This window comes from Acinonyx jubatus, chromosome E4 (assembly GCF_027475565.1).
Source record: "Acinonyx jubatus isolate Ajub_Pintada_27869175 chromosome E4, VMU_Ajub_asm_v1.0, whole genome shotgun sequence".
NCBI classification, from domain to species: Eukaryota; Metazoa; Chordata; class Mammalia; order Carnivora; family Felidae; genus Acinonyx; species Acinonyx jubatus.
Window position 1 is genome coordinate 56,003,261 of NC_069395.1, and position 23,126 is coordinate 56,026,386.

General features: G+C 37.9%; 1 protein-coding gene across 4 annotated transcripts in view; it reads left to right on the top strand.

Moving 5' to 3' along the window:
* Positions 1-19,449: 19,449 nt before the first annotated feature.
* The window catches only part of KIFAP3 (kinesin associated protein 3), a 173,235-nt gene continuing 169,558 nt past the window's right edge, over positions 19,450-23,126 (top strand). For 2 of the 4 annotated variants that reach the window (XM_053209388.1, XM_053209389.1), the window contains exons 1-2: positions 19,450-19,556; positions 21,045-21,164. In XM_053209388.1, coding sequence (XP_053065363.1) covers positions 21,085-21,164 — 80 coding nt within the window. In that variant the 5' untranslated portion in view covers positions 19,450-19,556; positions 21,045-21,084. Of the gene's footprint in view, positions 19,557-21,008; positions 21,165-23,126 lie in introns of those variants that run through there. The other 2 variants (XM_027046391.2, XM_053209387.1) reach the window with 2 other exon arrangements.

The following is a 23,126-nucleotide window of genomic DNA, read 5'->3' on the forward strand; positions in this document are numbered from 1 at the left end:
AAAATAGAATCTTTGAACAAACCCAGAAGGATATACTGGTGGATTCTATAAAACATTTTAAAAAGAAATACTATGAATATTGTACAAACAGTTCAAAAAAAGAGGGGGAGGGACACTTAGCGGCGGGTCTCATGAGAATGTATTACCCTGATACTAAAATCAAGGAAAAGAAAAACAAAAAAAGAATGAAAATTGCAGACCAATATACCTTATGAACATAGATGCAAAATTCTTCAGCAAACATTAGCAAACTAAACCCAGCAATACATAAAAAGGATAGCACACCATGACAAATTGGATTTAGCACCAGAATACAAAGTTTTTTTAACATTTGAAAAATACTCAGTATAACTCTCCACATCAACAACTTAAGGAAGAAAAGTATTATGGTTGTTTCAGTAGATGCAGAAAAAGGATTTCACACATTTATGATACAAAAATTTTTCAGGGTGTCCAACTCTTGATTTCGGCTCAGGTCATGACCTCACCATTCGTGAGTTCAAACCCCAGTCAGGCTCTGCACTGACAACACGGATCCTGCCTGGGATTCTCTGTCTCTCTCCCCCACCTCCCCGTTCTACCTTTCAAAAATAAATGAATAAACATTTTTTAATTTCATCAACATAATTACAGAAGAAAATATGTGCAACCTTATAAAAGACATCTACAAAAACCTTGCTATTAATATTATGCCTAATAGTGAAATAGTGAATGCTTTTCCCCTAAGACTGGGAACAAAATAAAGATGTCCACTCTAATCACAGGAGATCTAGCTTGTACACTAAACCAAAATAAAAATAGCATTAAAATGTAAAAAGGAAAAATTGTACCTGCAGATGACAGGATTACATGCATAAAAACTCCTAAGGTACTAGAGGCACCTGGGTGCCTCATTTGGTTGAGCATCTGACTCTTGGTCTCAGCTCAGATCTTGATCTCAGGGTTGTAAGTTTGAGCCCCACACTGGACTCTGTGCTGGGTGTGAAGCCTACTTATAAAAAACAAAAAAGAAAAGTAAAGAAAGAGAAAAACTCCTAAGGTATTTATAAGAAACCTACTAGAATTATAAGTGATTTTTAACAATTTTGCATGGTACAAAGTCAATATATAAAAATCAACTGCATTTCTATGTAGCAGCAATGGATAATTAGAAAAATATTTTGAACCGTACTATTTACAATAGCATCAAGAAACGTTAAAATGTTAGGAATAAATTTAACAAAAGACAGGTAAACCTTTTCTTCTAAAAAGTATAGAACACTGCTGAAAGAAACTAAAGTAGACCTACATGAAGATACACCAAATGCAGGGAATTTGTCAATCCATTCCCATCGTCATCACCATATTGATTTAGATTCAATGCAATTCCACTCAAAATCCCAGAAGTTGGGGTGCCTGGGTGGCTCAGTCGGTTAAGCATCTGACTCTTGGTTTCTAGTTCAGGTCATGATCATGGTTTCGGCTCACATCATGGTTTCAGATATCAGGTCATGATCTCCCATGATCGGCTCTGTGCTGACAGTGCAGAGCCTGCTTGGGATTCTCTCTCCTCTCTGCCCCTTCCCTGATTTTGTTCTCTCTCTCTCTCTCCCTCTCTCTCTTTCAAAAATAAATAAACTTTAAAAAATCCCAGAAGGCGATAGATAGATAGATAGATAGATAGATAGATAGATAGATATAGATAAGCTGACTATAATATGTAAACGAAAATCTAAGGACATTAGAATAGTCAAAAAGATCTTGAAAACAAAGAAAAACGTTGAAGAACTCATACCACTCAGTTTCAAAACTTTTCTTTCCACCAACAGTACAAGAGGTTTCTTATTCTCTATATCCTTGCCAACACATGTTTCCTATGTTTTTTATTTTAGCCATTCTGACAGGTCTGAAGTGATATCTCATCATAATTTTGATTTGCATTTCTCTGATGATGAGTGATATTGAGCATCTTTTCATGTGTCTGTTGGCCATCTGGATGTCTTCTTTGGAGAAATGTCGATTCATTCCTCCTGCCCACATTTTAATTGGAGTATTTGTTTTGGGGGTGTTGTGTTGTATTTCTTTATATATTTTGGATACTGCCCTTTATCAGATATGTCATTTGCAAATATCTTCTGCCATTCAGTAGGTTGACTTTTTGTTGTTTGCTTTCCTCTGCAGAAGCTTTTAATTTTGATTGAGTCCCAATAATTTATTTTTTATTTTATTTCCCTTGCCTCAGGAGACATATCCAGAAAAATGTTCCTATGGTTGATGTCAGAGAAATTACTGCCTGTGCTATTTCAAGGATTTTTATGGTTTCAGGTCTCACATTTAGGAAATAGGAAATGGGGATAAGGAGTGCCCTTGTTGTGCTGAGCACTGGGTAATGTATGGAATTGTTGAATCACTATACTGTATACCCGAAATTAATATAGCACGGTATGTTAACTATGCTGGAATTAAAATGAAATAAAATAGTAATTAAAAAAGAATATATATATGTATATATATACATATACATATACATATACAGAGAGAGAGAGAGAGAGCCATATATATATGGCAACTTTTTTAAGCTACAGTAATCAAGTGTGTTGATTTTAAGTTACAGTAATCAAGTAAACTACAGTGTGTTATTGGCAAAATGAAAGAGAATAGAACAGAATGGAAACCTGAAATAGACTCACACATGTAGAGTCCAGTGGTTTTTACAAGTGCACCAAAACAAATGGTTCTGGAATAACTGGATATCCATATGGTAAAAAATGAAAATCTTATAAAATTTTACTTTATTAGTCAGGATTCCCCAGAGAAACAAAACTAATGGGATGATAGATAGATAGATAGATAGATAGATGCTGATTTAGAGCAATTGGCTCATTCAGTTATGGAAACTGGAAAGTCCAAAATCTGCAGGGTTGGTCAGCAAGGCTGGAAACACAGGGAAAAGTCAGTGTCGCAGCTCCAATCCTAAGGCTATTTGCTGGCAGAGGTCAGTCTTTTCTATTCAGGCCTTCAGCTGATTGGATGAGGCATGCCCACATTATGGAGAGCAATCTGCTTTACTCAAAGTCCATTAGTTTAAATGTTAATGTCATTGAAAAACACCCTCACAGAAATATCTAGAATAATTTTTGACCAAGTATCTGGGCACTGTGGCGCAGCCAAGTTGACACATAAAATTAACTATCACAGTTACCTTTCCAGGATTATGAGAGGAATAACATAATACAACTGTTTTAACAAGATGATCTGACTGCTGATTGAAAATAGACTATAAGATGACAAGTGTGAATTCAGGCTACCAGTTAGGAGACTACCGCATTAACTCAGATAAGATATCTTGGAGATTCAAGCCAAGTTGTTAGCACTGGAGCAGTGAGAAGCCATCAGATTCCAGATATAGTTTAAAGGTAAAGCTAATAGAGTTTCTCAACAGACTGGATGTGAGATGTAAAATAAAGAATCAAGAATAAATTAAAAGTTTGGGGTCCAAACTACTGGGAGGATGAAGTATCCCACAACTAATGGAAAAGACTGTGAGTAGTGCAAGTTTTGAGAAAACCTCAGGACTTTAAGATGTCAGATATATAAGTGGAGATGTTAAGGAAGTAGTTGGATTCATAATTCTGGAATTCATAAGGGAGGTTAGAGATATAAATTTGGGAGTTATCAGCATACATGTAGAATTTAAAGTCCAGAGAGTAGATGGAATGAGAAAGAACTGAGTATGGACAGAGAAAAAATACCAAAAACCCTAGGCATTCCAAAATTAAGAAGTCAAAACATAAGTATTGTTCAGATTCAGTAAATAATTTTTAAAGAAAATAAAATTTTTATTGGAAAGCCATCTTTTAATAAGATAGGTTGAGCTTCATTTTTCAATTACTTAATATATCTGTAGATAAATAATTTATAACTAAAATGAAACAGGAATGATCATAAATGCTATTACAATTTCTTTTAATATGTGTAGACACTGAGAAACAGTTCTTATGGTATGGGAATAGAAGTTTTATTACACTATAGCTATATATTTATTTATACTTATCTTCTATATCAAAAATCCTATATGACCTATTACCAAAAGTTATTTTTAAATTTTTTTTAATGTTTATTTATTTTTGAGACAGAGAGAGACAGAGCATGAATGGGGGAGGGGCAGAGAGCGAGGGAGACACAGGATCGGAAGCAGGCTCCGGGCTCTGAGCCATCAGCCCAGAGCCCGACGGGGGGCTCGAACTCACAAACCGTGAGATTGTGACCTGAGCTGAAGTCGGACGCTCAACTGACTGAGCCACCCAGGCGCCCCCCAAAAGTTATTTTTAATTAGATATTAGCTAATGTTTAACTTCCTTCCATTTTGTTGAAAGCAAAAAAGTGGAAATTTTATTTGCAGATGCAGCTGTTATCCAGAAGCAACCATTTACTCAATATTATATTAACATTTCACATTGTCCTATTGATTGGAGCCATAGAGATTTGTTTAACCCAAAAAAGCCTGAATCATAATATTATGCTGAATATGATATCTAGATTGGGACATGAGAAAAAAGAAACAAAACATCTGTGAAAAAGGAAATTAGGAAAGTAACACCTGCCCCTCCAAGATAGGTGCTTTGTCAGGCAGATCAATTTTGAGAACAAATATTTGTCAAGGTCAAAGATCTGGTCATCTATTCCTTTAATTTTTTTTTTCAGGCATTTTATCCCTGAGGAAGTCTTCACATAGTATCCAGGGTCTCTGCATTCTAGTTCAAGACTAGGATAAAAGCTGAAAAGGCTTAGAATCCAGACCCAATTTGAAATGGTGATAACAAAATCTTCCATTTGCACAGGAAGTTTTAGTTCATAAAATGTGTTTATATTCATTATCTCAATACACTCTTTCAGGAATCAGGTGAGATAAGTAAGACAAAAGAACAGAACAAAAAACCTTAAAATGTGGCTTTAGATATTCTCCTTTAAAATGCTTTGGCAACAGTGCTTGAAAGATTTGTTTTTTTATTTCTTCTCTTCTACATTCAGATACTATTATCCAATGATCTTCACCTAAACAGACTTTGGAATAAATATATATAGTGACATTTCAATACTTCCACACTGCATTTCCATTTAGGCCCAAGCTACATGCACATATGAAAATATTCATCCACAAGTAAAGTTAACATAATAGAAAAAAAATGTTTAATTTTTTTCAAGGTTAATAACATCAGGTCCACTTAACTCAGAACTTTCCTACTCGAAGCAGCTTTCCTCACTTCTTACTACAAGTATTAAAACTATGTCTGAAAGTAAAAAGTTATCCAACAAGTAGATTTGAGGATGAATATCAGTCTACACAGTAAATCTGATTTTCCTCAATGAAGTTCCCTGCCTCTCATGCTTATGGATACCTGTATCATGATTTTCTTGGCTAAGCCTTAATTTTATGAAGTCATCTACAGTCCTTCCACAATTAGCTGTGATAAGAGTATGATGGATAACTACACTCACATTTTAAGTCTCTGAAGAAAAATGAAAAGATTCAGGAATGATTTACTTCAATCTACTCTGTGTTAAGAAACACTAGTTAGAAATGGTAAGTGGCGTGGGCATTGATAGCATTATACATAGGCACATGTTAAAATATAATGTATGAAATAAAATTGCACTAGACTGGCACTGATTTAATTTTATATTGTGTAAGACCATATGGCTGAGATCATCCTATGCAATTTAACTCTTCAGCACCATGGTCAGCATCTACTTTGCCTATAAGTTTCTGCATTGGCTAGCAATGAATATCACAGGTATCACTTGCTTTCAGAGGTTAAGGAATCCTTAGGTCAGTCAACCAACCATCCATTTAATCCCTGAATTTTCTCTATTGCCACTGAGACTCTAGCTTGGATGATTAGCATCATTCTATGTTATAGTAATATACACAGTTCACTTTGCTAATGCCATGAACATAAAAAACAACAACAACAACAACAACAACAACAAGACTAATGCAATTCTAAAGCTCAAAAAGAAATATTTATTCTAATTATATAACCTGGTTTTAGTGTCCAGGATATGCTGGTTCATTAATTTACTGATATTACTTCTTACTACAAGCCTCCATTGAGGCAAACTGCTCTAGGTTTCTAGGAACTGAAATAGCTGAGAAGAAGAAAAAAAAAGTATGTGAAAGATAAAACCCTTTATCTCAAAGAATTCAAAATATGTGGTGCAGACAAGGATGCATCAAGTTATAACACTATAACACTGTAATAAATTCTATAATCGAGATAAAAGTGCTAGGGGAGAAGAAGGAGCAATTCATTTTATTTTGAGAATCAATGACTATTTTCCTAGGACAAGTGGCACTGAAAATGAGTCAGAATTTTAAAGAGAATAAGCAAGGGAAGAGAAATCCAGGGAAAGCAAACTATATGAGCTAAGTTATAGAGTACCGAAGAAACACACTTATATGACTCGAAAAGAGAATATGTGGCGGGTAGACTGAGGAGGTAATGAGAAGCCAGATTAGAAAGGCCTTCAAGTGGCATGTAATGTATACAAGTCCAATTACTATGCTGGGATTTGGGTTTGCAGAGCTGGTGCAGAAATACGTGAGGTCATTAACCAGTATCCTAAAGAGTAAACACTGAAGAGATCAATAAATCAAAATGTCACATTCCTGCTGGACACATCAGAGAAATGCTGGTTAGCTCACTTAAAAGGAACTTTTTTATTATTTTTAGCCAGAATTTCTCCAAATTGGATTTGGTCTTTTGGGAGGTTTGGTCATGTGGGAAGAATTCACAGTGAACTGATCTGTGGAGTTCCAAAATTGCTTAAAGGTAGCAGTAAAAAGCAATAGGAGGTAGTGGCTTACTTAGCATAATTTAACAAGAACTAGAAAGTCTCATGTCCACCAAAATAGATTTCCTCTACTGAGATGCCTTGGTTCCTAAAATTATACAATTCATTCTTTTGTTATATTCCTCATTAACATCTTGATATTAACTACTGGAAGATACATATTCCTTTTTTTAAGTTTATTTTGAGAAAGACAGACAAAGAGTGTAGAGGCAGAGAGAGAGAGAGAGAGAGAGAGAGAGAGAGAGAGAGAGAGAGAGAAGCCCAAGGAGTTGCACACTGTCAATGTAGAGTCTGACGTGGGGCTTGATCCCACAAACAGTGAGATCATGACCTGAGCTAAAATCAAGAGTTGGGCATTCAACCGACTGAGCCACCCAGGTGGCCCCTGTAAGACACATATTCTTTTTTTTTTCAATATATGAAGTTTATTGTCAAATTTGTTTCCATACAACACCCAGTGCTCATCCCAAAAGGTGCCCTCCTCAATACCCATCACCCACCCTCCCTCCCACCCCCCATCAACCCTCAATTTGTTCTCAGTTTTTAAGAGTCTCTTATGCTTTGTCTCTCTTCCACTCTAACCTCTTTTTTTTTTCCTTCACCTCCCCCATGGGTTTCTGTTAGTTTCTCAGGATCCACATAAGAGTGAAACCATATGGTATCTGTCTTTCTCTGTATGGCTTATTTCACTTAGCATCACACTCTCCAGTTCCATCCATGTTGCTACAAAGGGCCATATTTCATTCTTTCTCATTGCCACGTAGTACTCCATTGTGTATATAAACCACAATTTCTTTATCCATTCATCAGTTGATGGACATTTAGGCTCTTTCCATAATTTGGCTATTGTTGAGAGTGCTGCTATAAACATTGGGGTACAAGTGCCCCTATGCATCAGTACTCCTGTATCCCTTGGGTAAATTCCTAGCAGTGCTATTGCTGGGTCATAGGGTAGGTCTATTTTTAATTTTTTGAGGAACCTTCACACTGTTTTCCAGAGCGGCTGCACCAATTTGCATTCCCACCAACAGTGCAAGAGGGTTCCCGTTTCTCCACATCCTCTCCAGCATCCATAGTCTCCTGATTTGTTCATTTTGGCCACTCTGACTGGCGTGAGGTGATATCTGAGTGTGGTTTTGATTTGTATTTTCCTGATGAGGAGCGACGTTGAGCATCTTTTCATGTGCCTGTTGGCCATCCGGATGTCTTCTTTAGAGAAGTGTCTATTCATGTTTTCTGCCCATTTCTTCACTGGGTTATTTGTTTTTCGGGTGTGGAGTTTGGTGAGCTCTTTATAGATTTTGGATACTAGCCCTTTGTCTGATATGTCATTTGCAAATATCTTTTCCCATTCCATTGGTTGCCTTTTAGTTTTGTTGGTTGTTTCCTTTGCTGTGCAGAGCTTTTTATCTTCATAAGGTCCCAGTAGTTCATTTTTGCTTTTAATTCCCTTGCCTTTGGGGATGTGTCAAGTAAGAAATTGCTATGGCTGAGGTCAAAGAGGTCTTTTCCTGCTTTCTCCTCTAGGGTTTTGATGGTTTCCTGTCTCACATTCAGGTCCTTTATCCATTTTGAGTTTATTTTTGTGAATGGTGTGAGAAAGTGGTCTAGTTTCAACCTTCTGCATGTTGCTGTCCAGTTCTCCCAGCACCATTTGTTAAAGAGACTGTCTTTTTTCCATTGGATAGTCTTTCCTGCTTTAAGACACATATTCTTAACCATGAAAGAGACCTGCTGGAAAAACATGAAGACATTGGATGTGTGCCAGCCCCCAAAATACACTTGGTATATACAATATATTAATCATCAAATTTCAATAAAGTAAATAAACATTTACTGACTACCTACTGTATATCAGGAACACTAAAATAAACTAAATTAATAAAACATGGATCCTTTCTTTGAAGAGTTTGCACTTAATTGGGAAAAATAGATGGTAAAAAAATAATTCCAATATAATACAGAATGTGCTCTGATAAAAATAAAAACAGGGTTCTGTGGATACTTACTTTAACCCTGTCAGGAGGCTTGGGCAATGATTCATAGAGGAGGCAATAATAAAGCTACTTCTTAAAGAGCAGTTCTTTAAAAGAGAGTGGCAAGGAATATTCTAGGTAGAGAACACAGCATAAGCAAATGCACACCTGTAAAACAGCATCCTTTGTATAAAGAACAATATGCAGGGTGGGTTTTTTCTGTATTATCAAGTCCTAGATAGGTAGTTTGAATATGGGAGATCCTAAAACATGGAAGAATTCAGATTACTCTCTGTTTGCCAATAATATAAGTTTTATTATGGTGGTCCTTACATTTTGACCTGCAAATTTGTTGGTCAACACTTCAACAGAATCAAACTCAACGTTATACTTATTTACTTATTTACTTATTTAAATATGTATTAAGCTAGTTAGCATGGGAAAAAATTTTAAAAAACAACAATTGAAAAAGTCAAATGACAATATCATTTTATATTTCAAGAATCAATATCAAGATGTTATTACCTGCATAGGGAAATGTATGTCATTGTAGCCCAGCTTTACTAAAGATTGATCATTCTCCTATTAACTCAACAGTGCACTCCACAAGTAGTTCAACTGTTATTAAAGAGGTTTCTTGGAATAAATGATTTCTGCAAATGAGAAGGAGAAAAATCAAACAAAAAGGAGTTAAGTGCATTGATCCTAGTGAAGAGAGAAAAGAGTCGAATTCACTCTTTATTAACTTAATTGAGGATGTATTTGCTGAAGACCTCTGATGTGTTCGGTGCCATTTTCAGAGCTAGAAAAATAACAAAAATAAAATAGTCTGATGGCTCAAAAATATATAGTCTGGACAAAGAGGCAGTCACAGGAACAATATGCGCTTGTGACAAGCTACAAAATCAGACAAAAAAAATCAGTTAATTTTACTTGAGAAATTGAAGGGTTAGGAAAGTTTTCATAATGATGACATTAAAGCTGAATCTAAAATGAGTTCATCAGGTGAACAAATATAGGAGGAAGAAGAAAATTCATGGAAGTTCAAAGTGTATTTGTATTTGAGCACTTCCCCAGCTAATGTGGAATGGCTACAGGTATCCCACACAGGGTTATATATGATATGCTGAGTTTAGCTCTTCTGTAGGTAATGGAAATTTAACAGTAGCTCCTAAACAAGCATGTCATAAAGTCTGTGTTTAGAAAGAAAGGTTTAGGGCACCTGGGTGGCTCAGTCGGTTAAGTGTCTGACTTCAGCTCAGGTCATGAGCTTCAGCTTCAGCTCAGCTCGTAGTCCATGAGTTCAAGTCCTGCATCTGGCTATGTGCTGACAGCTCAGGGCCTGGAGCCTGTTTCAGGTTCTGTGTCTCCCTCTCTCTCTCTGACCCTTCCCCACTCACTCTCTGTCTTTCTCGCTCTCAAAAATAAATAAACATCAAAAAATTTAAAAAAAGAAAGAAAGATTTATCAGCAAATGTAAGATCAGTTAGAGGTGAGGCAACCATCTAGAAGTCACTTCTAATTGCTGAAGTCAGTTCCATTTCGCTAATAGACATCGCTTCTTTTGTACTTGCTACTCTCTCTGTGCCCTGACATCGCTTCTATGGGGAGTTCAGCCTAGCACTTTCCCAGGGAGTGAAAACTCATTGCCCACTAGACTCTAAAACCAATGAGGGTGGGGACTGGGCCCCTCTCATTCACCATCAAGCCCCTATATAGCCTGGCACATACAAGGTTCTCAAGAAATCCTTGTTGAATGGATGAATGAATTTGGAAGTGTTTAAGAGAGAGAATCTTCATGATTCAGTGATCAGTTACATCTGTGGGATGTGAAAGTAGAAGGAATCAAAAGTGATTCCATTAACTGAGAAAAGTAGTTCATATGAGAGAATTCTTAAAGAAGAGAATATGTGTTTTTCTTGGGCATGGTGACAATGTGGAATAAAGCAGAAAGAAGGTAAGAACAAGAAGTTAGGGGTAAATCAAAAGAAGTGCTTGTAATAACAGGTGGCAGCACCCAGGAAATATTATTTCAAAAGATCCATGATTTAGGAACCATGATGGACTGAATGACTAACTTGAAATTCTGGAGAGTGGCCTGGGGAGGCAATTTTAACTTGAATTGAATTTTTTGCCTAATACTCACCAAAAGGAATTTGAGCTTCTTTGGGAAGAGTATAAGACACAAAGTCTAATCAACCTGGGAAGGACAGGGTGGAGCTTACTAAAAAAGAGTCCTAAATTCCAAATGGAAAAAAAAAAACTGGCCTCTACAGCTATGATGTGTGATTTTAAATGGCCTCTCCATATTTCTGCTAGAATTCTGGGATTTTCATGCTGGAATGTGATGCTAGATTGATAATACAATGAACAAGATGATTCTCTCTGAAGTATTCTTAAAAATTTCCATTTAGAGAGGAGGAGAATTTTACACCATAGACTATTTCATCCTGTGTGTAGTAGCAATGGAAAGAACCAGCTGTGAACATGTGAAGGCTTTCTAGTAGCTCTCCTATGTATCCAATATCCAGCTCTCCATACCCAACACTAAAAGCCAGAAGTTAATTCCAGAATCTCAGGTGACACAAATTTACTTCTTGTTCTGCTATAGCAATTTGATAAATACACAGAATAAAATTCTTTATTTAAGATTTATATTCTGAACACTTAACGTGGTCCAGCCCTTTGGTAGACTTTGGGCAGAAATTTTGAGTAGTATTATCTTCCTTTTTAAATGTAAAGATATGGTCATAGTCACTTGACTTCTGTCCCCTTACGATTCATATGTTTGAAGCACCAGATCTCGGTCTGTATTTGGAGATGGGGCCTCTAGGAAAGGGATTAGGTTAAGTTAGATCATTGGAAAGAGCCCTGATCTTGGTGAGAGTGGTGTCCTTAGAAGAACAGATGCCAGAGAACTGTCTTTCTCTCTCTTTACATATGAGAGCATCTTGGAAAGGCCATGAGAGGATTCAGTGAGAGGTGGATGTTTATAAGCCAAGAAGAGTTGGCTTATAGGAACCCACCTTACCTGACCTTGATCTGGGAATTCCAGCCTCTAGAACTCTGAGAAAATTAATGTCTGCTGTTTAAGTCACCCAGCCTGTGGGATTTTGTTGTGGAAGTCCAAGCAGACTAATACAACTTGTAAGTAATATGTTCAAGTCCTCTGTCAAATTTCAAGCTTTTTTTTTACAGTTCAGGTTTTTGTTACATGTATTTTAAAAGCTAGTAACCCAACTAGATAAGAAAAATGCACACAAAATAGAAGAAGACAACAAATAATAAAATGTTCAATTCAATACAGTCAAATGCAAGGAAGAGGGCATTATTGGAGATTTCATGGAAGATTGAAGTACTGGTACAACTTTGACTAGATAGTAGAAAGATGGTTGGGTGGAGATGGTGGAGAAAATATATAAGAAAGAGCAGAAACGAGCCTGGACGATTGGGCAGAAGGCTCTTATATTTCATGGGAGGACTGGGATCTGAAGTTGGGATGAATGAAGTACATAAGGCTGGTTGTGGTTTGAGATGACGGCAGAGCCTAGGGCAGGTGCAGCAGGAGAAGCACATCACAAATGTACTCTACTCCACCCCTGAGGCAGCAGTGGAGATTGGGTTATGCCTGGCAGAACGGAGTACCTTTACCACAAAAGCCAGGGGCAGGCTGATGCCTAACCGTCCGTCATTCAAGGAGCTTCCCTGGAACAGGAGTTTTACAAGAGGGTCCCTCACTGAAAAGAAGTGTCTAATAGCTGTAGCCATGGTCCACAGTCAGAAAGTTCTTTAGTAATAGGAAACAAAAAGAGCTAGAGAGAAGCCTGGAGTCTACAACAGGAATGGGTGCCAAAGGGTATGAAAATGTACCCAGGATTTGTTTAGATCAGGTATGGCAGGCCGACAGATCCGAAGATGACTACCATTGAAAAGACGGTTTATTATCTACAATTCTCAAAAGAAAGGGGCCCTTCATGGCTTGCAGAGCCACATGGAGAAGCACTTGGATCTGTCAGGAGGCAGAAGGAAAAAAGGGAAAATTAGGGGTTTGAGGGAAGGAATGAGTGAAGCAGGGTAAGTACATTGCATAAGTTTAGGATGGGATAGACTGAATAATTTCAGTGGGTAGGGTGGTCCCTCGTTGTCTAGTACATGGCCCTGGGGTGATTTAGGGCAGGGAGACTACTGGCCTGGTGTGTGAAAATTTGAAAATGGAGGGGATTGGAGGTATGAGCTATGATTGGTTGGTTTGCATATGAAAGGTGTGCGCATAAGCCAGGCGTTTGCTATCTCTAGGAACTAGATAGCCTCTGTAGGGCAATCCCTCCCCAAGCCACCCAAGATGTCAAATATAGAAAATTAAAAAAAAAAAAAGATTAATATAAAAAACACTTTAAAATATGTAGAATGAAAGAGTGAACTGAAAGAATAATTAAGAGTCAGAAGGCAACATGAAACTGATATCTGGATCTTAAAACACTTGATTTAGCCACTTAGGTTCAGATTAGATAGATAGATAGATAGACAGGTAGCTTTTTCTCCCTGTTGTCCTAAAAGGGGCACAGCATTACCAAGCTGAGATTGGGGAGAGCCCCTATGTAGTTAGGCAAAACAGAAGTAGATTCAAAAACTGCATTTTGGGAAATTTATGAAGTCATTCAGGCCCAAGTACGTTATCCTGCATATGATTGGGGTGAAACAATGCACCTCCAAATTTATAGTTACTATATTCAGCTATCAGCTTATATTACCTCTCAGTCTCTGGCCCAGTAACTTTCAGTTCTGAAGATCTATTTAAAACACATGATTTTAAACCACATTCCGTTAACAAGCTGTTTTGAATGAGTTTCTTTGTATAAGTAATGCTACTTTGTGCTTGATTTGTTCAAAAGCTCCTTAAAATCCCCTGAACCTCAAATGTACTCCCGTGTCTTACTGCCACTCTCATTTATGGAAACACATGTAAAGAAACACAGATATTTCATTTCTTTCTTTCTTTGCTTTTTGTGCCCACAGAGCAAGCTAATTGTGCTCCTTTAAAGCAAAGTGACAGTTTTTGATTCAGGTTGATTTAACTTAAAAAAAAAAATTACTTAGGACAATCAAACATGAGCATTAATGAGAAACACACGCGAGGCTCCAAATATTCTGAGAATGAATGCAAAGCAACATCCCGATGAACGTGGGGTCGGGTTTCCTGGACCGTTTCTGCACATGCGCAGTCGGAGAGCGTGAGAGAGTGAGCGTAGGTGTGTGACCGTTCATGACTGTGAGTGTATCTGCACATGTTGTGAAAGCCCGGCTTCCGCTGCAGCTCCCGGCAGCCTAGCGACGCGATCTTTTACATGTAGCAGGACACACTCCAGGATATTAACACTCTACCATTTCCAAGGGCCTCTGTTCACACCAGCTCCAGAGTAAACACCATGAAAGAAGGAGCCTCAAGCTGCTAAAAAGCACACAAAGCAACAAGGAGAAACAGGTCCAAATCTCATAAAAATGGAAAATGTTTCAAGAACAACTGCCGGTTTGTTCAGAGAGTGCCCACAGAGCAGGAGGGTAAATAAAACTCAGTACCTGTTAGATTTATAGGCAAATAACCATTATCTACTATGTGTAGATGAGTGAATGGTAATTTTATGCAAACCACAATAAGTAAATTCAAACAGTATGAACTAAGCCTGCACAGTAAGAGCAGGAAGTTCAAGGAAAGAAAAATAAGGAAACGGTGTTTTCTGTGTGGTGTATCACCAACCTGGGAAATCCATTACAGAGCCAAAAACTGGAACAGGATTTTATAAAAGCGCTAGCTTAAAATAGAGCTATAAATCCCTTAGGACTTGTGTGGTGATTTCATACCTGAAGCAAAACTCTGCTCCCCACGATCTAATTGATTGGCTTTACATAGAGGATTATGGAGAATTAGTAAGTTGGAATGTTTATATGACAGAGTATACAGTGTAAATTCCTTGGGAGCCTTCATGGGACATTCAATTTTTGAATGAATCTGTTTCAGTCAAGTATCATCAGTAGACAAGCACCCTAACCAATGGAGCTTAGAATTTTAGGGACCTGTGTCTGAGAGCTGCATAGCTTTCTATTCAAAATTGATCTTTTAGAAGATTTTTCAAAAGCGGAACGTTCAACTTTGGCCAAGTTTAAAATCTCTTTAAATTCTGTGAAATTTTTAAAAATCTCTTTTTTTAAAAAAAAAATGTTAATTTAAAAAAATCTCTTTAAATTCTGTGAAATTCTGTAAATTTGAAAGTGAAATCAAGGTTTTTCAGATTCAGATTTCATTGACTCCTAATCAAATGTAGTTTCCTAGGCCGTAGTAGAAGATAAGAAAGAAGGCTTTTAAAGGATTATATAAAATCTCTATAAATGGATTAATTAAAATAAGGGGACCAATTTACTTCTAACAAACCAATTTTAATGAGGCATGTGTCAAAGAATCTAACATTTGTAGATTCCATTTGAAAAGAATGTGAGCATAAAAACATAGTGGAAAGTGTTCTTTAGAGCAAGATGACTATAGGTTTTAGTAAAGTTAATTTTGTTTAAATTTGTTGAAAAGCTCTAGCGACTTCACATTATGGGGTAGATGCATAGCATATTAAATGAGCTTGCAGAGGCTTTGAAGTCAGAAATCACTGGTTTTAAATATAGGCTCTGGAGGGAATGAGGAGAATTGGAGAAAGGAAGGAAAGGAAGAAGGCTGGGAAGAAGAGGGGAAGAAGGAAAGAAGGAAGGAAAGAGCATGCGTTAGGCAGATTATCTGTACCTGGCATTATCAAGATGCTTTACGTATACGTCTATCTTCAGCCGCTAGTTGTGTGATCTTGGACAAATAACTTTATCTCCTTGGGCTTCAGATTCCCCGGAGCATACTCTAGAATGATGGTAGTGGCAGCATAATTTTTTTGGTGATCCTTCCAAATCACATTAGAAAGATAGCATCGAGGGGCACCTGGGTGGCTCAGTTGGGTAAGCACCCGACTCTTTCAGCTCAGGTCAACATCTCACAGTTGTGAGATCGAGCCCCATGATGGGCATGAAACCTGCTTAAGATTCTCTCCCCCTCTCTCTCTGCCCCTCCCCTGCTAGGTTTGTATCCAGTAATATTGAACTTCAAGTACAAAAAGCACAGACAACTGTTATCAACAGGCAAATCCTCAAGGAATATTGTTGCCATGAGCCCTTCCTAAGAAATATACTCAAGCATGAGCTTCAAGCAACCAAAGTGACTACAAAGACATTGAAAAAACACTGGTAGCATTGAGCAATGGGGGTTACTGACAGCAAAAAGAAGTGAACAGCAGGCACTGTGTTCCTTGAGTAAATAATACAGCACCACTTATTATCTTGCCAAAGGAGTCCGGCATGAGTTTGATCAAGCCTCTGGATTTAGCTGCAAATTAGTACAAAATATATTTTTTCAGGAGAAAGAGACTAGACTCCATCATAAGCATGTGCTCAGCAAATCCAGAATGTGGAAAATCTAGAGATAAAAATCTGCTGTCTCCTCAATAGCTATAATGTAAGGAAAAGAAGGGGATAGAATAGAAATATGTAAATTTAAACAGAGACTTAAGAGACATATCAAGTTGTTAAAAATGGGCAAAATCTAACTGTGGTATCTAGGGATGCACACGCAAGGATGTGGCTGCTGTCACAGTCAGGATAATGAGTACTTTTGGAGGCAAGAAAGGGGCTGATGTTGGGAGGAGCTTCTGAGGTGGCTGGAAAAGTTCTGTATCTCCATCTGATTACAAGGGTGTTTGCCATACAATAATTCACTAAGGTCTGCACCTGACTCATACAGCTGTCTATATCTGTGTTACTTTATAATAAAAAAGATAAAAATAAAAAAGGAAAATTTTATGAAACTCGTCTGAGCTCTGCTCACTTATACCAACTATCTCTACTTCCTCGTCTGTAAAATATAATTTTCCCTCTTATAATTGTGTTTCTGTTAGGACCGATGTCCTCAATATTCATCCCCCTTCTCTCCATATGACTGCATAGTTGGTTTTTTTTACATTTTTAATGTTTATTTCTGAGAGAGACAGAGTGAAAGCGAGCCGGCGAGGGTCAGAGAAAGAGGGAGACACAGAATCCGAAACAGGCTCCAGGCTCCGAGCTGTCAGCACAGAGCCCGATGTGGGGCTCGAACTCACGAACCGTGAGATCATGACCTGAGCTGAAGTTGGATGCTCAACCGACTGAGCCACTCAGATGCCCCTGCATAGTTTTTTAATGCAATAGAACAAATTTACCTTTGAGCCAGTAGAACCAATAGAACTGAAACAAAATAAATGTTTACTAAGGTGGAAGTAAATAAAGGACAATCATCCAATCTTCCTCTCCTTGACTACTCTCTCCACAAGGGACAGTATTATTTAATAGAAAAAACATGCAAAAGCCCCAATTTCTATATAGTCTTCACCCTAATGGCCTACATGCAAAAAATTAAACACAAAACCTACTACTTTATGACAAAGTTTAAGAGTAAGTTTCAATTTATTTGATGATTTCTCTCCTTGTCTATAAGTAGTCATTCAAAACTCATTTGCTGAGAGCATTTCCTGTGGCCTGTTTTGTTTTTTCTTTGCTCTGAGTTAATGAACCAGCAAAACAAAAAAGTAGAATATGAGTTTCTTTAATTGATAGAGTTGAACTTCCAAAGTTTTTCAGATTTATTCAATTTTAATGATATTATAACTCAAATGTATAGGCAACAGAATAATCTTAGAATCAATCCTGGCCCCAAATCTGAAGGTCTATAAACAAAAGGTATTCTGGGAACCATGGAAATATTTTAATAAAGTAAAATAAAACCAATCTTACTAAAAATGTTTAAGTTGTTAATGTTTCCTTAGTTCACATGGAGGAATTTCCATCAGCTTGTCAACTTGGTCATGGTGATTAGCTGACAGAGTTCAGTGAGGATAAGAAAAAAGGGACTAGACTCCGGTCCCCTCAACCCTGACCACAAATCCAGCATTCTTTGGCTGCCTCCACCAGGGAAACAAACAAGCAAACAAACACCTAAAACTCTATGTCCTTGGGAGGATGCTTACTATGGAGATTAGGCAAGACCAGATTAAACCAGTCTGCACCCAGGTGGACCCCAGTGCTGAACTTTCACTGACTTTTCCCCTCATTATAATAGGAAAAATCACACCCAGGGCAGAGGTTTAACATGTTAATTACAGGTGCAATTAACATGAAGAAACATGACCTTTCCTTTAAATGCACAGGTGCTGGGGCCCCTGGGTGGCTCAGTCAGTCAGGCATCAGACTTCAGCTTAGGTCATGATCTCACAGTACATGGGTTGGAGCCCCACACCGGCTCTGTACTGACAGCTCAGAGCCTGGAGCCTGCTTCCGTTTCTGTGTCTCCCTCTCTCTCTGCCCCTCCCCCACTCACACTCTGTCTCTGTCTCTGTCTCTGTCTCTGTCTCTGTCTCTCTCAAAAATAAACATTTAAAAAAATACACAGGTGCTGATAAATCCCCATTTCTACTTGCTTAGGTATCACCCTTTTCCACCCAAGTTTCTTTTAAAAAACTCTACCTTTCCTGGGAGAGTCAGCCTGAGGATTCTTGCTTTGTTCTGCCTCCCCTGTGCTCAAGCAAAAGCCCCAATAAAGCCTTGCATGAAATGTCCATTTGGCCTCTTGTCAATTTCTGTTGCTTAGAAAGCACAAGGGCCTGGTTTAATATCAACAAAATGATTCAAAAAGAAATGCACATCACCATGCCCCAAGGAGAACAATTTAGGGAAGTGCACAAGCAGTGTTTTCCCTACTTTGTTTCGACTTTGTTTTGTTTTTGTGATGGCATACTAGCATCTTTTATTCAGAGCAATGTTGACATCCTCACCTGACTCGTTTTGGAAAGAAAAAGCAGTTACCAATGAGGTAATGAGGGGGAAACGCAGAAAGAAGACTGATTTGAGAGAAATATTTTACAACTTGTCAAGTTTGGAATAGGATCATCTTATTTCTCACTCCTCCCTCTTTGAAAAAAAAAAAACAAAAAACAAAAGGGCAACCTGGACAAGGTACTGAAAGATGAGCTAACATGAAATGAGTTTTAAATCTGTTTTTGTCACAAATAATTAATTAATTAATTAATTAAAGCTGTTTTGTCACTAACACAGGAAAGAATCTGACCTCACTGCAACCATTTCTCAGGGTTGTTGATATATACCTACTCTGTCTCCTGATACAGCAAAGTCTACATTGAAGAGAGACAGATTTGGTAGGAAATGTTCAAAATCAGATACAATTCTGTTTCCAATGCGGTTGTTTTTATGCCACATGTGCTGTCTACACATGAAAAGAAAGAAAGGAAGGAGGGAAAGAAGGGAGGAAAAAAATAGGAGGGGGGGAAGAGAAGGGAAAGGAAATGGAAGAAAAGAAAAATCAAAGTTAAAAGCTTAAAGTCAAGTAACATGTGATTTAATGTCAGCCCCCTACTTATGGGACTATGTCACCCACTGAGACATAGGATATTTTGACCCTAGAAGCACAAATTCATTTCTCACCCAACTTCAAAGATATTATTGCTAACTCGTTGTTGCTAGGAACTGACTTGGAATGAACTGGCAGTTCTGGTTCTGTTCTTAATGACCCGGAGGGTATGTCACATTTATGTTACGGCAATACCTTTCTTAAAGAGGTGAGGAAGAGAGAGCACTCCTTGGGGAGCAAATAGCTTTCAACTCATTTCAGCAGAGGTATGTGGTGGTAGTTGTCATACACTTTATAGCTCTATACGTTTTCTGCTACTAAGACTTCGGAGGAAACATCTGGTTGCTAATATAGCCATTGCCTGAATTTACCCTGTTGGGACTTCTACTTTAACTCGAATAGTGCCTGGAACACATAATATGCACTAAACAAATGTGTACGGAATGAGAGATTGGATGCACTTAATATCTACAACTCACACAGAACTTGTTTCACTGTGAGAGATTATGAATTGAAGCAATAAGTGAAAAGAGATGGTGTGTCATCTACTTATAAGAACAAAATTAATGGGTAAGGTGGTTTGAAACAACAGGATCCAGAAAAAGAAAACAAAACCAATTAAAACTTGACTTGGGGTGTAGGTGTGTGGGAAATATGGCTGAGACACCAATTACTTGTTCTCTGATTGCCTATTCATAGACTTTGAACTCCTCCTTTAGGGTAAGGTCTGTATTTCATTCACTTTATAGCCTCAATTCTTTTTTTTTTTTTTAATTTTTTAAAACATTTATTTATTTTTGAGACAGAGAGAGAGCATGAATCGGGGAGGGTCAGAGAGAGAGGGAGACATAGAATCTGAAACAGGCTCCAGGCTCTGAGCAGTCAGCACAGAGCCCGACATGGGGCTCGAACTCATGGACCGCGAGATCGTGACCTGAGCCGAAGTCGGACGCTTAACCGACTGAGCCACCCAGGCGCCCCTATAGCCTCAATTCTTAAATGCCTTGTTTGGAAGCGGCATTAAATGCCTGGTTAATGATTCCATAGTCGTCTTGATTTCTATAGAGGTACATAATAGCTCTACCACAGAATGTATTTGAATTTCATTTATTCACCCTATGTGTATCCACCTACTGGATTTAGGATTTAGTACAATTCTTCAAATCAGGAACTACATCTCTTCATTTTTGCATACTTAAGTCTAAAGCAATGCCTTCTCACAAATTTTGGTTAAATTAATAAATGCAGCTAATCTGGATGAATATATTCAGATCTTCCTCCTCACCATGCCATGTGCATTTTTCCGAAAGCATAACAACAGCTATGCTACAACAGCTATGCTTTCTTGCAGGAAACCTCCAATTGAACATGTATGTATACATTCACATATGCAAATTCACAAACACTGGGGTTTTGTACATGAACGAATCATGTACGACTAAATGCGCACATCTTCCACTTACACTGTGCCCAGTATTCATTTGACTGCATGTCTTTAAGAATCACCAGCTTGACATACCACACAACTATTTTCTCAAAGTATGGTTCAGGCTGTAAGAGAACCTGAGGAAGGAGAAAAGCACAGAGTGTCATTATTTATTGTCCTAGAGGGTCCTTGTCCTCGCCCTTGCAGCAACCCAATGATGTCATAGTTATTGTCTGATGTCATACCTGTTGAAAACAGAGGTTACCACTCTTAAGAAGAGGATGTATTTTAAAGGGTCCTTTTTAATTGAAATCTTCTTTGCTCTAAGATGTGCATTGTGAGCTCAAATTAATTTGAAAAGTGAGAAGATGGCTGCATTAATAGCCAGTGGATGTGGACTCTTTGGACCACCATGGCCATTTGATGATATCCCAAAGGCAGTCACAAGGTAAGAAAGGACTTTCTATGGACTCTTGAAGCATATCAGGAAATTTAAAAGCATCATATTTGGAGACTAAAAACGTAATTCCTTCACCTCTGCCCTATGTTGCTGTGTGGTAAAATATAGAACAATTAGTATTGCCAAAAGCAATCAATTTCAACATGACTTTCCTATAATAAAATAGTTTCGGGCAGCCTAGGTAGCTCAGTCGGTTAAGCGTCTGACTTCCGCTCAGGTGATGATCTCGTGGTTCGTGAGTTCAAGCCTCACATTGGGCTCTGTGCTGACAGCTCAGAGCCTAGAGCCTGCTTCAGATTCTGTATCTCCCTCCCTCTCTGCCCCTCTCCCACTCATGTTCTGTCTCTTGCTGTCTCTCAAAAATAAATAAAAATATTAAAAATAAAAACAGTTTTGTGGCTCCCCATGCCTGCAGAAAATATACAAATATCATATTCTCTTACACCAGATGATTCTCTTACATCATCTTGTCCCTGCTGGCTTTTTCAAAGTTATTTTTACTCAAACTTAATTCTCTAAACACCTCAAACTATTTGCAGTTAGTAAAACATCCCTTGATGTTTCAAGCTTTTATGTCTTTATATGTACTATTGCCTTCTCCTTCCCAATTATGCTCTCTGCTAAAATTTTTTTTCGTCCTTTGTGAGCCTCACCCTAACTCTATCCACCATGATGAGTGGGTTATTCCCTCCTTTATGCCAACATTCTACTTGTTTCATGCTGCCATTATGACAAGCATTAATATGTTCAGCATTTATTTGTTTACATACAAGTAAACTGGTGATTACGTACCTGGTGATTACAGGCTCCTTGAAGGCTGTAATTATATCTGATACAGTAGCAGTTATCATTTATTAGTTGTGACTATGTGCCAAGCACTATGATTAGAAATGTAATTGGAAATCCATGATTTTATACCTTTTTAAGCACTCTTATTAGAAAAGATAGAAGCATAAACAAATTATGCCCTTCATATACAGTAAATGCAGTAGGAGAACAAAGAAGTCACTTTACTAAGTCTGGAGTTCAGGCAAAGCTTCCAGGAGGAAGTTTTGCTTGTTGGGGCAAACTGTGACAGTAACAAGAAGGCCTTCCAAAGCAAGGCAGCCTGACTGTTATAGCTCTGAAGCCCTCCAGGAACCATCCTTGGAATGCAGGTTTATTACTGGGGCTATTTGCATTTAAATGGTTCTGTCATAGAGAGCTTTATGTACCTTTGTATTCTCCTTCTCTTCTATGTTAAATTATTAGACTCAAGAAGTAGCAATCACTTTCTTCAATACTTTGAAACGCCTCACTGCTGCTACAGTATTAAAAATGCAGTTGACCAATTTAAAGATGAAGCTGAAATAATGATTTTCATATAATTGTATGGTCTACAAGATTAACTCATTTTGTACTCACCCAATCTTTTTTTTTTTCTTAGAGGGAGCATGAGTGGGGGCAAGGGGCAGAGGGAGGGAGAGAGACAGAGAGAGAGAGAGGGAATCTTAAGCAATACGGAGCTCTATCCCATGACCCTGAGATCATGACCTGGGCCGAAATCAAGAGTCAGATGCTCAACTGACTGAGCCACCCAGGCACCCCTACTCACCCTAATCTTCTACATTTTGGGTATTTATCCCAATTTTTCTAAATGAAGAAGACACAGCTTAAGTGTTCAGAGTCACATGATTAACATATGGTTTTTGAACCCCTAGTTTACCTAATAACAATCATTAACATTACCATAATCACCCTGTTATAAATTTATGTATGCTACTTCATTTAACATCATAATTAACTCTAAGATACATAAACTATTACCATTCTTATTTTATAGATGAGAGAATTGTAGCTTATAATGTTTAGCTTGCCCACGGTCAAAGAGTAAATAAATGGTGGATCAGATATTCTAACCCAGTTCTGACTCCAAATTCAGGCTCTTAACTATCACCACAGTTTCCACAT